Source organism: Nylanderia fulva, unplaced genomic scaffold, assembly GCF_048542155.1.
Source record: "Nylanderia fulva isolate GAGA-0341 unplaced genomic scaffold, ASM4854215v1 Scaffold271, whole genome shotgun sequence".
Classification (NCBI taxonomy): Eukaryota; Metazoa; Arthropoda; class Insecta; order Hymenoptera; family Formicidae; genus Nylanderia; species Nylanderia fulva.
In genome coordinates, this window is record NW_028190338.1 from 109,584 (window position 1) to 126,725 (window position 17,142).

At 48.0% G+C, this 17,142-nt stretch overlaps 1 protein-coding gene and 1 pseudogene across 1 annotated transcript; one reads left to right on the forward strand and one right to left on the reverse strand.

Moving 5' to 3' along the window:
* Positions 1-2,709: 2,709 nt before the first annotated feature.
* LOC146722790 (uncharacterized) lies at positions 2,710-5,459 on the forward strand (annotated as a pseudogene).
* A 4,363-nt stretch (positions 5,460-9,822) lies between these two features.
* On the reverse strand, positions 9,823-10,899 carry LOC114928133 (uncharacterized). Its single transcript, XM_029299222.2, has one exon. The coding sequence runs from the start codon at positions 10,897-10,899 to the stop codon at positions 9,823-9,825; it is 1,077 nt and encodes a 358-aa protein (XP_029155055.2).
* Between the last annotated feature and the right edge of the window lie 6,243 nt (positions 10,900-17,142).

Consider the following 17,142-nt stretch of genomic DNA (forward strand, 5'->3'; position numbering starts at 1 on the left):
TTATGCGGTTCACGGCGGAAAAGCGATAAGGCTAGGTAAGCCGGGTGTGAGCTCCTCTTTTATAATGTTTAGGATGGAGCCCACCTTCGCGTGAAGCGCCAATAGTTTTGCGTATTTCAAACATTGCGCGAGGTGACCTGAGCGCATTACGCGTAATTGGCCGCTGTCAAAATTAACGGAACGACGGCTGGAAAAAAGCATGCGCGAGCGGGCGATTCGCGATAATTATTGGTGAAACGAGGCGCCCGTGATAAGCCGCGCATGCTCATTGAAAAATAATTATTCGGCGGAACGGTTGTGATACCGTTAATTGTTGATATTTTGAGAGGTTTTTTTTCGAAACAGATTGATTTATGTCGCGGGGTTTTCTCCTCGAAAAACATATAAAAACGATTTGCTGAAAATATCGATTGGTCTAGAATATTCTAAAGTATTCTATTCGAGTATAATATTTTATTATGCGGAGAATGTTTTTTTATGCGTTTTAAACAGTGGTTTACAAGATCAGTTGCAAAGATTGCAATGCAACATACGTGAATCAGACAAAGAGACAATTACAGACAAGGATAAAAGAGCATATGAATAACATCAAATTGGATTCAAAGAGACACTCTGTTATCTCTAAACATAGAATTAGGGAGCAGCATACATTCGATTAGAATAAAGTTAAAATTTTAGATCATGAAATAAATTACCAAAAAAGATTGATTTCTGAAATGCTACATATAATAAAACAAGAAAACAGTATAAATTTAAAAAAAGATACAGAGTTACTCAGCGAGTCTTATTTGGATGTTTTTGAAAAATTAGCTAACATAGAAAAGAAATAAACAAAATGAGAATGTCATGTAGAAAATAATGTCTTTGTAAACAATTTACGATATAAGTACCAAATGTATAACCGTTTTTCATGATGGCGTGTAAAGTGATATGTAACTGAGCAGTGGCGTGAATATTTATAAAGTCATCGATTTAGCAGATTCAATAGTAAGCAATTTTCATTGTATTATTCAAAAAAAATTTTTCCTAACATTAGTTATTGAAAAGTGTATTATTTCATATAGAAACGTATAATAATTAAGGGAAACTAAGACAATTCCACGCGTTCAAACGATGGAATGCCAAGAGTTTTTTCACCTTTAAAATCATCATTGGAAATAATCCGCATTAACATCTTGAAATGATCCAAGAACAATATAATGATGTATTCAGCCTCAAATCATACATGCTACACATCATCAAAAGTTGTAATCTTTTGCATTATCCAAGTTATTTTATATATGATTATAATTAATAATATGAATTGCAATCGTTAGCATCGTCGAAATGTTTTTTAAAATTTTATAATTGACTAATATTATATGACTTCACTGATAAAGATTGCGTACAGTCGAAACGTTTGTGATTTAATTATAATAATATGTTTTAATTGTTTTAATATAGTATAATTGGGAAGTAATAAAAATTTATAATATTCACTAACATCCTAATAATTTATGCTCTTGAGTTGGCCTGTACTTACATTAATTTTACAATTTTATTTCAATATATAAGAGCGTTATAATTTTTACTAATTTATTATTTATATTGAAACTTTATTATTGTATAATATAATATAGTTTGAATAAGATATAGATTTATAAACAAGAGACTGCATTTATTTTTCAAAAATTTTTTTTTGATAATTATATAATAACTGATACATTTAATTTTTTAAACAATATTTTAACATTATTCTTTTTTTGCAAGCGACGGATGCTGAAGCTAGAGAGACAAGAGGAAAATGACTCCAGGTATAGCACATCTAAGGATACTAACAATGAATCCATCGATAATCAGAAATCGGTGGAATTACTATCCGATATAATGGATTCGAAAGTTAGTATCCAATCGTTAGTACCCGCGATGCAATGCGTGGAGTCAAATTGAAATACAGGTACGTGTAGCAAAAATGTCGAACTTTGCAAAAATAACAATCATTTTGTTATCGAGAATAGCCCTCTGGATAAAAATCATATCCAGGAAAGCATGCCTCAAGGGCGTCACATTGTCAATTTTTCTCATATGTGGAATGAATTTCAGAGATCATTCAATAATCATATGAAAGAAATAGAGTGCCAATTTAAAGATTGTAAACTCATAAAAACTAAAACCGAAGGCCAAGAGAAAAATGACTCTAGGAATAGCACATATAAGAATACTAGCAATGAATCTGTCGATTTTGAAAAATCGGTGGAATCGGATTCCGATACAACAAATTCTAAAGTTAGTACTCAGAAAGTGCAATGCCTAGAGTCAATTTTTGAAACAGATATTTGTAATAAAGATGTCGAACTTTGCGAAGATAATTATTTTGTTATCGAGAATGGTCCTCTGAATATAAATCGTATCCAGGAAAGCTTGCTTGAAGGCCATCGCATTGTCGACTTTTCTCATGTATGGGAAGAACTCCAGAGATTATTCAATAATTATATAAAAGGAATAGAGTGCCAATTTAAAGATTGGAAATTCATAAAAACTAAAACCGAAAAGTTTAAGACGCATTTTACTTTCAAGTGCCAAATGTGCAATATTGAAGCCGAATTCTGGTCAGAACCCAAAGATCCGAAAATATTAAGCATTGATATGACTGCTGCAGTAGGAACTATTACAGTGAGAATTGGCTATGCCCAATTGGAAGAGCTGTGTGCAACTATGAATACTCAATGTATGTCCGATAAAAGTTATATTCAAAATCGAGATATGTTAGTAGACAAGTTTGAGAAAACAACCATGGAAAATATGAAAATAGCAAACTGAAAAGCAACTGGCTCTCAAAAGGAACGATGTTATAAACGATATTCCGTACATAATTGTAATAGCTGATGGTAGTTAAAGTAAACGATCGTACGGCCACGCCTACGATTCTCTTTTCGGTGTTGGTACTTTAATTGGTTACCACACAAAAAAAGTTTTTTTTGTCGATATTTGCAATAAATATTGCACGATATGCGATGTAGCGGAACAAAACGGAATCGAACCAAAAAATCATAAATGCTATAAAAATTTCGATCGTAACGCAAGCTCCATAAGTATGGAGAGCGACACCATTGTAAAAGGCTTTAAAAGTAGCCTGGAAATGCATGGATTAATTTTTAGAACAGTTATTGCCGATGGCGATAGCAGCGTCTATCAGGCCATCATTGATAGCAGCATATCAGGAACAAATAGTGACCGTGAAAAAAATAGAATGCACCAATCATTTGCTTCGCAATCTTTGCAAAAAGCTGCATACGGTAGCAGGGACAACTCAGCCAAAAATGCATAGAAAGTGCGGTTTCGTCCAGCTACCAAATGTTGTAAAGAACAATATTATGAACATACAAACAGAAGTGATAGAGGCAATTGATTTACGAAATAAACAAGAGCAACCTCACCATGATAAAACTAGAGAATTACAAAAAGATATATTAAACATTCCTAGTCATATATTTGGTAAACATAAACGATGTAAGGAACGCGGTCGTATATGTGACCTTGATGAAACAAAGAAAAATTATGTACCGTTTCTCAAGTTACACGATCTTTACCAAAAAGTAGAGAAGGCTATTATATATTTAAGCGCTTATTCCGACGGTTTGTTGTACAAATACACCAACAATCCTGTAGAACCGTTCAATTTGATAATCTGCAAAGAAATTGCTGATAAGCGCATTAATTTTAGTAACCAAGGCTTTTACAATGCTAGAGTTGCGAGGGCAGTTTTGCAATATAATTCGAAACAAGGTCTTACGGAAATGCATAAAAGCATGGATAAAAATGTTCCTCCTACTGTCGAGATTCTGGAAAAGCGGCGACAAATTAAAGTTGCAAGAACTAGAGAATCTCGGAAAATGAATGGACGGCAAAAATGTAAAAGGAAGTCAGAAACAGATTGTCATTACGGTTCGCAATCACAAAAACCTAATCTTCTACCCGAGATTTTTTAACAACTTCGACAAAATCATTTGGAAAAAATGTTTGAAAATGGGAAAAATTGGAGACAAATTGAACGTAATACAATAGAGCAAAGTGATTCAGATTTGTGGCATTCACTGAGACAGGAATTGTTGACGACGTCTAATTTTGGAATTGTATGTCGCATGAGACCGACAACGTTTTGCGCCGCAACCGTAAAAAACATTTTATTTCCTCCCTCTATCGATACTGCGCCTATGAAATATGGTCGCGAAATGGAAAAAATTGCGAGAAAAGAATTGGCCGTAACATTAAAAGAAATAAAAATTTGCGGATTATTTATTGATATTAAAAATCCGTGTTTGGGTGCTTCTCCAGACGGACTCATAGTTGAAGATGGTCTGGTAGAAATAAAATGTCCTTTATCAGCTGAGCATTTAACAGAGGAAGAGGCCATAAAAATATTGCCCCATTTGAAAGGCATCTTTGATGAGGAAAATCCATATAAGATAAATCAAAATCACCGATTTTTCTATCAAATTTAAGGCCAGTTAAATATAACGCAGCGAGATTATTGTATTTTCGCTGTGTAGACGCCAAAAAGCTTGAAAATAGTACGTGTTAATAGAAACACTGTATTTTGAAGTAATCAAATGCTGCCCTTTTTAACACGTTTCTATTACGATTGCATGCTTCCGGAAGTCTTGGACAGTCGGCATAATCGACATATGCCATTTAGAAATTCAAGCTATATAGTAGAAGCTCAACAAGAACTAGCTAAAAAAAGAAAACGAACGAGTCTTCCACAGTGTAATGTAGAAGATAAAAATATTGCCAAAAAAAAGAAATGTATCGAATCAAATATTTTATCAATGGAAGCAACTATAACTGCTTTGAATGCAGAACAAGATGATTGCATCGTGGTTGGTTACTCAAAAAATACAGAACTAACAGAATGCGATATGGCAAAGCAAAAAAAATTTTTAGATAATGTGGTTGCTTCTTTTGATTCAGTAAAAGAAAATGTATTACATTTAGATAGTCAAATAAATGACGAATCATTGGACCGATTTTTGCGCGTCATAAGAGAGAATTCTTGTTTTGAGATACAAAATGTGCAATATTTGGAATATCCTTATATAATTGAAGCAAGTTGTAACGATAAAAGCTTACAAATTATTGGAAGAAATTGCAGTAATCACTGGCGATGTATTTCTTCTGACAGCACCAAGCTTCGAGTGTACGACAGTCTATTTAGCTGTACATACGAAACATTGAAGGCTAAAGAAAAAAATTACATTCATCGCCGTTATCCACAAATAAATAAAAATAATATAATATTTGAAAACGTTCAAAGACAACCTGATGGTATATGTTATGGAATCTTTGCTGCCGCATTTGCTACAACTATAGCTTTAGGAGGAAATCCTTGTAATGAGACATATTCTACTGATGTTAAACGTATGAGACAACATTTCTTAAAAATTATAGCAGAAAATAAACTGTCGCCTTTTGCTAACTAATAAAAATTTATCATTATACTAGAAATGTGTAATTCTAATAATTATTGTTGCAAAAAAGTGTCTAATACAAATGTATCATTTGCAAAAATCGGAGAGACAAAAAAAATACATATATTATGGTTGCGTTCTCACGGGAATGGGCGATGGAGGGGCCCATTTCATTCTATATATGCATAAAAATGTTTTGTATATTATATAATATTTTGTTATATTATATAAAAATATACAGCTGGTTGTTTGAATATATTTGCTATTTTTTCAATTATTGATAAGAGGAGAAAAGCAAATTGTGCGTACTGCATACATTGTAATTTATAGAAAATTACAGGTAATATCAATATACGTACCAGACACGTATGTGTATACATGTATGTGTATATGTATTTGTATAGATATATGCATCTATGCATGCATTTATATATGTAAGAAATATATACATATATATACATGTATATAGATGCATATATCCATGCATAAACATATATATAATATGTACATGGTGATTCAAAAGTCTGGTAATGGCCAATTATCTCCGGAAGTAGTGGTCTTATGAAAAAAATACTAAAGGTGTTGACTTTTACTTAGGTGTCAAATTTTGAGATCATTTATAGGTCAACTTAATTTTTTAATTTGGAATCCTTTATTTTTTATTAGATATTCTTGTAGCATATCTCAACAGCTTTCTAAAGCATTATAATAAAACATTTTTTCATGAAGTACTTTTTGAATTATAAAGATTTGAAGCAATTGTTTGACATAAAATTATATCCTTGTAAAATATTCAGTTTTACGTTATCATATTTTTTATTTTTATGCACAGAATAATGAGACCAATTAATTGGTGTAAAGAAAATGCACCCAGCAAACACAAAATATAACTGCTTTGTTACATGTATATAATACTATATAACGTGCATGTTACATGTAACATATACTGTAATTTCTCACTCATAGATGTAACATTTGTAATATGACATATGTTTTTATATATTGTAATTACATCCCAGATAACATCGATATTGTAGGATGCCGGAAGATAATCTTTCGCTAAGTCACTATCCTATCTTTTTTTTTTTTTTTTTTTTTTGACGCAGTGGGAATCCTCATGGATACTACCGCTCTCCGGGAAGAGAGCGGATGGTTATGTGGGACTTCTTGTTCCCCTTGGCCGATCCACGAATGGATCGGTCAGGGGGCCCAAGACATACCTCACTAAACCCACTGCGGATACCTTCACGGGCGTTAATGGGGGACGGCCAGGATGCTGGTTTCCCATGCCGACTAGCCGCCCCCCGCCTAATCCTTCCTTGGGAGGGTGCCGCTGAGGGCGACACTCTCCCCCCCCCGCGAATTGCATCGTGCGGGGGTCCTCGCGGTTGCGACGCAGGGCGATATCGACCCCACGTCGCGCCCTCCCAAAGAGTTTGGGGGGCGGGGTTGCGGCTCGAGTATCCCGCTCGAGCCGCCACCTCCCGCCTCCGAAGCGGTGCTCCCTCCCCCTTCCAAAGGGAATGGGGATTCGGCATTCGCCCCGGAGGCCCTCTCCAGAGGGTTCCTCTCAGAAGGAGAGGAACCCCCTCCGTGGACGGCGTTGCCCTCCCACCGGTGCCCTGTGGCTCCCGGTGAGAGGGCCCCGTGCGTCACGTCTCCGTCATAGAGGGGGGCCCAGGCGCCCCAAAAGACGCGTGGCCCCCCCTCGGTCCCCCCGATTACGGCTCTCTCCGCTCCCTTGGGAGTTAAAATTCGGCCGCAATCAGGGATATTTCCCGTTCGGGGGCGCGGCCGCGCCCACCTCGCCTAGGCAAGGCGGCGCACCCACGCCCCCGATTCTCGAGAGGTCTCTGGGGGGGGGGAGTCCAGGGACTAGTTGTCCCCGACCCCCCCCCAGCGACCTCATCCCGCGTCGTATGGCGACGCGGGTGTAAAATTGGCGGACCCTCCCCGCCCCCCGCCACCACGGGAGAGTAATCTCCCCAATGGCGGGGAAAGAGAGTGCCCCCCCCCTCCGTGGCGGTCTCCTGCGCCACCGGGGACAAGCCCCCCCCGATTCCCGCCACCACAGACGAGCGAGCTCGCCGATGGCGGGAAAAGGGGAGGCCTATCCCCGCTCCCACTATCTCCTCCATTACCGGGGGCGCACCCCCCCCCCCCCGATTCCCGCCACCACAGACGAGCGAGCTCGCCGATGGCGGGAAAAAAGGGGGCCCATCCCCGTTTCCACCGTCTCCGCTTCCACCGAGGGCGCGCCCCCCCCGATTCCCGCCACCACAAACGAGCAAGCTCGCCGGTGGCGGGAAAAGAGGGGGCCCGTCCTCTTCCTCCTCGTCTTCTTCCTCCTCCCCTTCGTCCGAGGGCTGGGAGTTGCCTCTCCCAGCCCTCTCCCTCTCTCTCTCCGCTTCCTCCTTCTGCGACATAACTTTCTCGCAAAGGAGGAGAACGCCATCCAGACCTCTTCTCTCGCCACCATCTCCTTTACTAGAGATGGCAGCGAAAGATCTCCCCCCCCCCCCCGATAGCTGCCTCCAACTCTCTCCTCTCCTCCGACCAGGCCACACACTCCTGGAGTGTGTGGCCGGCCGTGTCCCTCTTTTGTTGCAATGGTGGCAACGTGTCGTGCGCTCCTTCTTAATACGACACAGATACTCACCGAAGCATCCGTGCCCGGTGAGTACCTGCGTCATTCGGTAAGAAACACCCCCCTTGGCCCTGCCTAGCCATTGTTCCAGGCAGAGCCGGATGGCCCCGACGGTCCACTGCCCCGGCAGCTGCGGGTTTTGCAGCATGCCGGACCAGCTTTCTATCAATTGCCGTCGGGTGTGGGTCCTCAATGTACGCCGGACACCTGCTGTGACGGCCGTTCTCTGCCTCTGTAGCCCGCGTGTACGCCTGTATACTTTGGCGTACATGCGGGCTAATAACTCTATAGGGGGTACTCCTGAGAGTACCCCCACGGCCGCCCAGCTTACCGTACGGAACCCCCGGCATATACGGTTGGCCACCCGCCTTTGCAGCTGATGCAACTCATCTCTGAGTTTGCGGGTGGCCTCTACCTTTTCTGCCCATACGGGGGCTCCGTACATCACCATAGAATGTATGGTTCCGGCGTAAAGTCGGCGAACCCTTCCGTCAGGTCCCCCGAGGTTTGGCAGCAGGCGGCATAGTGCATCGCTGCCTTGTTTACCCTCGGGGTCAGTTGGCGGAAGTACTCGCCGAAGACCCACTTGCCATCCAGGTGGAGACCCAGGTATTTAATTTGGGTCCCCACCTTTATTGGGGTGTTTCCCACCATTATCTGGGCTTTAGGAGGCGCCCCATGAGAGCCGTCATGGAAGAAGACGGTCTCTGTTTTTTGGGGCGCCACCTTCAGCCCAATTCCTCCTATAGTGCGCATGACACGCGCCACCGCAATATTCGCACGCGCCACTGCTTCCCCCCAAGTGTCCCCCCCGGCCATGATTAGCGTGTCATCTGCATAGCAGATGACGTCACAGCCAAAGGGAAGGGCAGTCCTCAGGGTCACGTCGTAGGCAAGGTTCCACATGAGGGGGCCCAAAACTGACCCCTGCGGAACCCCGCACGACACCTCGACCCTGCGCTCCTCGGCGTTCTGGTCTACATAGACCAGACTTCTGTCCCGGAAGTAGTCCGACACGACTGACATCAGGTAGGGGGGTACCCTGTGATATTTCAGGGCATCCCCCACCCGGTGCCAAGGCAGGGTGTTGAAGGCATTTGAAATGTCTAACGAGACTGCCAGCAACACCCCGCCTTCCCTCACGACGGCCTCCGAGACCGAGCGGACACGCAAGATTGCGTCAACGGTTGACCGCCCGGCCCGAAAGCCGTACTGTCTGTCGTCTAGGTTCGGACCATCCCGGGACAGGTGATGGACGAGGCGGGCAGCGATGATTCTTTCCAGAATCTTTCCCGCCTCGTCCAACAGGCATATCGGCCTGTACGCCGAGGGCGAATCCCTAGGTTTTCCTTCCTTAGGGATTAGGACTATGGATGCCCTTTTCCACTCGCGGGGGAAGGAGCCCTCCCTGAGACACCCGTTGTACAGGCGCCTCATGGGCTCGACCAGTTCCTTGGAGGCGAGGGCCCAGATTTTTCCGTGAATGCCGTCAGGTCCAGGGGCTTTTCCCTTCTTGATCCTCTTGACGGCATCTCGGATTTCCCCTCCCGTGACCCCCATCTCTGTTTCGTCCCAGTCCTGCTCCCCGGCCTGTATCGGGCTTTGTGTGCCCGACGCCCGGGGGAACAGGACCTCTATGATATTTTTTACGAGATGGGGGTCCAACGACTCCGTTAGTGGTGCCGTCCCTCCTCTCAATTTATTGAGAACTATTTTATAGGGACGGCCCTACGGGTCGTCGTCTAGGGAGGAGATCAGTTCCTCCCAGGCCCTCGCCTTCGCCTGTTGGATGGAAGCGCGTAGGTCGTCTTTTCTATGTTTATAGGCGTTCCACGCGTCCTCCAATCCTTCTGGGTCCAGTAGCGCGTGCTTCTTCCTCCTTTTTATCTCCCTCCTTGCGTGGTCGGTGGACCACCTTAGCTCGGCGATGTCCTCCGACCACCAGTACGCATGCTTCGGGGACCGGGCTTTGACCTTGGGCATGGCTACGTCGCATGCTTGGGTTACGACGCTTGTTAGCCATGCCCTATGCTCTTCTAAATCCCCGGTCCCCTCTTCCCTTCCTATCATGGCGGCATTAATTGCCGCCATAAACATGTCCGTGTCCAGCTTCCTGAGAGCCCATCTTTTGAAGACCGCCTCTCTTTGTAGGCGACGCTCTGCGACCTCCTTTGTGGTGATGGCGACGGAGATCTCTATGTATCTGTGGTCAGATAGAGTTTCGATCTCCGTCGCCACCCTCCACTTCTTAACCATCCTTGCCGCCGGGCGGGTCATCCATGTGAGATCCACAATTGACCCGCCCTGTCGGCGCACACATGTCTTTTCGCTCCCCAAATTGAGGAGCGTCAGGTCGCATTGCGCCGCCCACTCTTCAACTTCATCACCCCGCCAGTCGGTCCGCGGGGAACCCCATGCCGTTGATTTGGCATTGAAATCCCCCGCGACCATTATCGGTTTGGGGTGATGACAGGCAATCTCCCTCTCTAGGGTCCTCAACCTCCCGCCGAATTCGTTGTTTTTTAAGCTTGGCGGGAGGTATACCCCTATAACGATGATGGGCCCCCAGGAAGCCGCCACGTATCCCTCGCCCGCTCCTATGAGACCTAGGGGGGGGGAGTCGGGCGTATTCCTCCTTACTATTGCGGCGGAGCCGTCGGTACTTTTTACCCAGTTTTTATTGGGTACTTTGTACGGCTCCGCCACAATGCCTAAGCCGCAGGATCTCTCCGCCATAGTATGGACGAAGAGATCCTGGGCGTTCCTCGCATGGTTGAGGTTGGCTTGGAGTATTCTATCGGCCATCCTCAACCATTTTCGTCCTGGTTCCTCCTTCCGACGCTATTTCCATAGCGTCCGCGTTCTCCCCCCCCAGTTCTTCCTTGAGGCGCTGTCTTTTTCCAACGCCTTGGTTGCTGGAGGGGGTTTCTCCTTCCTCAGCTATTTTTCTTCCTCCCTTAGCTCTGGGGGGCCTTTGTTTTTTGGGTCTCTCCTGGGTGTTTTGCGTGGGAAAGACATTTTCCAAAGGCTCCACCTCCATTCTTGTTGCCCCGGATTCTTTTGGGGCTCCCATCGCTTTAGCTAGTGGGATGCCCCTTCTCCCTTTCTGCACCGGTTTGCAGGCCTTTTCCCCCGTCCTGTGATTGGCGGGGAGGTTCTTATTCCCGCAAACCGCGCAGTGTACCGGGGCTTCGCACGTCTTGGCCTCATGGCCTTCCTGACCGCAGCGGTAACATTTACCACTGCGGTCCGCCTTGTTTGGGCATCGCGCTCTGACGTGGCCACCCTCCAGGCATTTATAACACTGGAGGGGGCGGTCTTCAAGGATTTCCACCCTTGCCTGTGCCCACCCAACTTGTATCTTGGCCTTTTTGGCCACTATATTTGCAGCCTTGATTGGGCATCTTTTTTTTTTTTTTTTTTTTTTTTTAAGTCAGGAAATTTGCTTAAACCAAACTTCGCCGTCCTGACCCCTGAGGGAGGGCCAGGAGGCTTCGTGGTGGATTCCCGCCCGTAGTATCTCGAGGGACTATCGGGCGGGGGACCGACCTAAAACCTGACTGAAGCTCCTGGTCATATGGGTTATGTCCACCGCGGAACCGCGTGAGCATTACTTCACGGTGGACACCCGACCGGCGTCCTGAAGGTAGGACACATCCCCCGGAAGGATACTACAGGTATCCCCCCGGAGAGGACATCCCTTGTCCCGAAAGGGCATCGAGGGGAGCCGGGCTACTAGCTCCCCCCGGACTTCCCAGGGTCGACGTGCAATGAGAGCGGGGCCCCCACCCCTCTCTCTGCCAATCCGGTAAGTGAGGTGACCACAGTCACCCACCCACACACAAAACGTCACAGGACGATTACAGTACATAACGTGCACGAAACATGTACACAAACCACAATAATACATAGTAAGGGCCACAGGACCAGCCCCCAAGAGGGCCCACAACAAGGCGCTATGGCCAACCACAATAAATAAAGGTGGGAGGGTTATTACACCCACCTATGACAAAAGATAATAAACTATAAACAACATAAACTTGACGTAGGGTGAAGAGGCCGCGGAGTCACCTCTCGGCAACCTCCCCGGCACTCCATCACCCATCGCCGCAACCTACAACATAAACTTGGCGGGGCAGGGAGACCACGGAGTCACCTTTCGGCAACCTCCCCAGAACTCCCCGCACCCACCGCTACACACTACAACAACAAAGGACAAAACCGACACTAAACATCGGGGGCAGAACTGCAGCCCGGCACGGGGGAGCCGCCTCTCCGCGACTTCCCCCGCCCCCGGCTACAGTCTACCCTCGTCCACTCCGGGCTCGCAGGCCCCCCATCGGGGCGCCCCGGAGCCTGAACGCGCTCGGCAGCAGGCGCGCTCTCCCGACACCTCTTAGGAGGCACGCGCACGCGAGCGCAAACCGTCGACCCACAGCGATGTCCAGAGGGTTTCCCCCTGGACGCACACGAATGACATCGGGGCGGCGCCACACAGTCGGTCGCCTTATGCCCCGATCCACCGCATCTATAACACAGACCGCTCCGGTCTGTGTCGGCACCACAAACATTGGCCGAATGGCCAAACTCCTGGCACCGGTAGCATTGGAGGGGGCGGCGAGCCAGACGGATAACCTCCAGAGTCGCCCACCCCCCCTCAACCGACAACCTCTTCGCGGATAGCACCCTTCGCGCCACACCGATGGGGCAGCGGATCCAGATAGTGCCATTGCACGAATTGGGAAACAGCTTGATTTCCCCAGCTCTAAGGTCCTCTACTCGACAGCCTCCAACTAGGGCAACCTCTTCCAATATTCTTTGTCTTTTGACAGAGAACATTGGGCCCCTTAGTCGGATTTCCTCCAACCGAGTGGGGCGACCAACCTTAACGCCCTGCTCAGCCGGGAAGGCGTCCCTCAATTTGGACGCCAATGCATCCGCCTTCGCCGCCGAGTCCTTACCAGGGACCGACAGTAATATACTGCCAGTCGCCCCTCTTCTCATCCTCATCAAGCCAACCTCCAATTCCTTCACGTCGACCCTCGACTTGGCCTCCGAGAGGACGGCGGCATAAGACCTCGCGTCTGCCCCCCCCCCCCGAATCGTCAGCGAAACCACTGACGCGGAGGGGGGGCGAAGAGCAGCATTTCTCCTCCCCTCACGGGTGGGCCCTTTCCTCGAGGCACCCACCTCCGCACGCCCATTCGACTGGGGGAGTCGACCGGGCCCCCGTCCGCGACGTCTCCTCTTCTTCTTCCCAGTGGAGGCTCCAGGACCAGGGGCATCCACCGAAACCTCCGCAAGAGCGGAGGCGGTAGAGCCCCCAGGCACAGAGCCAATTCCCGGCGCAACCGCGCCACTACCGACGCTCAAGGAGGGCACGCGTATGGGATCCACTCCATAAATTGGAGTGGGCCCATTCCGCCCCCCGAGCTCCGTCCTAATGGCGGCCACCACAGAAAGCGATATGTCGCCCCTCAAGTCACTGAAGCGACGATCCAGAAGGGACGACACACCAGCCGCAGTCAATGGACGATCATCCGCGACCACAGCCGCAGACTCCTCCGCCAATCCCAATGAAGACCTCTCCGCAGAAGGCGGGCGAGGTCTCTTCTTTCTTGCACCCTTGTCTTTGGCGCCTCTATCTGAAAAATAGAACGCCTCGATGTCTGGAATCGCAGAGCGAACAAACGCCAGCTCCTCCGTCAGGCGCTCCACCTCACGCTCCAGGTTCGAGATGCGAGTCCTCAAGCCCTGGTTCTCACTTCTTAGGGCATCCATACGAGGATCGGCCTCCGAAGAGATCCTCGTGACCACCTCTTCAAGGATGCCACCCAGCTTCCTCGAGGAGACCAGGAGCTCCTCGGCCATGAAATCCTCAAGGCCAGGGAGTCCAGCCACCCTCTCCACTTGGGTGACGAACCTACCTGCGATCCTGCGGAGTTCCGCAGTGGTGACCCCCTGCAGCTCCGCACGATACCCCGCATCCGAAGGAGCGACGCTTCCATCCAGAGCTGGCCCGAAAGAAGGGTCCAGCATTCTCCGCGCGTATGCCAAACGAAGCTCCTCCCGCTCGACAGCTACCAAGCGCTCTTTTGCTGCTGCAAGGCCCACGTAGTCCCCCGTTGTTTTGGGGCGACCTTGTTTTTCCGGTCCACATTTACCCGGAAGCTTCTTGGGGTATTGCTTCCTCCCCTTAAGTAGCCTCTTATCCTCGGGAGCCCAGGACTTGTCCCTTTTGCCCCCTTCATCCTCTGAGGAGCTAGCCGATGACAGGGATATAAAAGTTATATCCCCCACATCCTGCTCCTCATCGCCACTGTCACCCCTCACCTTCTCCGGTGAAGGAAAGGGCTGAGGGTCACTATCACCCGCCTCACCAGTTAGTGATTCCGCAGTACTGACTGCAATCACTGGCTCGAAGAACTGGACACATACATGTTTGTCACAGAACTTCGAACCACTTCGCGAACACTCCCGAAGGAAATCGTCCACCACCTTCGCGAGGTCCTTATATACCTGATGGGCCTGATATGCCCACACCACTTTCTCTAAAAGGACTCGGCGAATACGCAAAACGAGTTCCTTTTGATCCACATCACGGTCACGATTGTTCCACGACAAGGCCAGGTCACGTAGTCGCGCACACACCATGTCCTTTTCACTCCTCGGCACTGTCGCTGTCCAGTCCGCAGCCCCAGCCGGCAAAACTGCGGACGACCTGTCGTCTGTTGACGACATGGAGGGAGCCAGGCCTACACCCCCCCCCACGCCGGTTCCCGGTACCCGAACCCGGGACGTTCTCTTCTTTCTTCGAGTCACCCATGTTTCTGAAAAAAGAAATTGGTTTTTTCTGTCAGGGGTTTTCCTTCCCCTTAGAAGGTTGCCTTACTCAGCTAACGAGGCCTCCCCCCCGGGTGTTATCTTCGGTGTTTTCCTTCACCTAGTGCAGTGGACAAGTCCTTTTTAGGGCCTGCACGCCCATCACACCCCATTCATCCATCACCAGACACTCCAGCTCGGGTACCTCGAGATTGCGACACCCGTACACTACAAGGATGAGTCTGTAGTGCCCCTGAGGGATTGATTGGGCATCTGACCCAGGCCATCTTGATGCCGTTGGGCGTTGTTTTTATTTCGCCCACGCTTACTTCTTCCTCCTCACAGTTGCCACCTTTTGCGATGGCTTCTCTGATTTCCGAGGGGGTGACCGACTCGTCCAGCCCCCTTACCCTAAGCTCTGCTGTCTTAGTTGGGCGCTGGATTCTCACCCCCTCCTTACCGACAAGGGCTTGTTTCAGCTTCAGAGCTAGCTTATCTGCTAGCTCTCCGCTGTTCTTGCCGGGGACCTCGTATATCAGGGCTCCGGTGATTGCTCTCCGGATCCTGACTCCCTCTTTTATGCCTATTTCTTTTAGGCTTTCCAGGCCGATTTTTTGTCGGGCCTCTGACATCACCTCTTCGTATTTCCCCGGGGGACAGGTGATGGTTATCGCAGCTGTGTTAGGTTCTCTCCGTTTCTTTGGAGGTCCAGGCCGCTGCTTTCCATTTTGGGCTGTAGCAGGGATGGGAGCCCCAGCCTTTGGTGCTGGGGGTTGTTTGGTCCCTTTTGCCTTCTGTGCCGTCCTTCTCGATACCACCATTGACAATTGTTGTTGCTGTTGCTGCTGTTGTTGTGGTTGTGGTGGGGCCGATTCTCTCATTTGGGGCTTACCTCCTTTCTTTTTCTGCTCTCCCTTTCCCCCTGTTGTTTTTGGCATTTGGGGGAGGATTTTTACAGAGACCCTATCTATTTTCTTTACCCTGGGCAGGGCGGGTCTTGCCGGTGGGTTTAATGTTGTTGCCGGGGCTGGTCCTGCCTTTTTTTGGCTATAGCTGGGAATCGGGTTGCCCAGTCTTTGGTCCATGATGCGTTCGCATATGCCCTCTATCATGGCAATTAGTGCGTCCTGTTTTTGCCTCTCCTCGTTCTTCTCTTGGGAGGGCTGTTCAGTGATCTTAATCACTTTTCCTCTTGCTTGAGGGATCGGGGCTTGTTTCTCCCTCTTTCCTCTTCCTTTCTTTCCCTCTCTAAGTGGGGGGAAATCCTTTTCTTGGAAGATCTCCGATCTCCAATTGTGTACCTCCATTTTCTCCGTCTCGGGGACTTTTGGGGGGATCCTATCCTTGGATAGAGGTGTCCTTCCATTGGTTCCTCCCCCCCGGGTTTTGGAGGGCTTCCCACTTGTTAACGGAAGTGGAGTCCCCGTGATCGGGTCCATCCCGATCGCTGAGATTCCCCCGTCTTCCGGTGGAGGCGAGTTTTCCCTAACCCATTCCTCTGTCCTTTTTCCTCGTTCTTGGGATAAGGAGAGATCTTGTTTCTCCCAGAGCGGTCTTTGGTGGGCTTCGGTATCAAGGGGCTTCCTCTTCTGCTGTTTGGTTTGTTCAACCATTCTGCGCAGCTGCGCGTTCTCCATCCTCAGGAGATGCATCTGGTGTTTCAGTTCGTTTATCTGTTCCACCACTTGCACCTCCGGCGGGTTTTGTGTTTTCAGCGCCAGGATCATTGCGGCCGCGCACATGTCGGCCGCAGCATCTTTCGCCAGTTTTACTAGCGTTCCTTTTACGTTCCCCGATTGTACGGCCACCTTGTATATGTCCGTACTTTTTTCGGAGATCATTGCTTCCAGGTCTAGTACCGGCGCATTCCTGTACTCTTCCTCTTTTTCCTTGATTCTCTCAAGGAACTTCTTGTATGATTTGGTTTGCGCCGGTTTGATGAGAGGGTCCAAAATGCTCTTTTCCTTTTGGATTTTCCTCTCTTCTTCCTCCTTGATTTTCTTTTCTTTCAGGATCTCGTATTCTCCTGTGGTGACTGGTCGGCCTCTTCCCCTCTTTTCTTTTAAGATGGGGATTATGCTCTCTTCGTCTTGGTCTCCGTCCTCTTGTGGTTCCTCCAGATGGTGTGGTTGTGGTATCTCTTCTCGCTTTTCTATCTCTCTATCAATTCTTCGATTGATTTCGCGGAAGGAGGGTAGTTCCGCCCTCTCTGTGTTGACGCTGCTC

Bases quoted from the DNA above. Each gene is read 5' to 3' on its own strand.
- LOC114928133 (XM_029299222.2), bottom strand. From the start codon at position 10,899: ATGGCCGATAGAATACTCCAAGCCAACCTCAACCATGCGAGGAACGCC.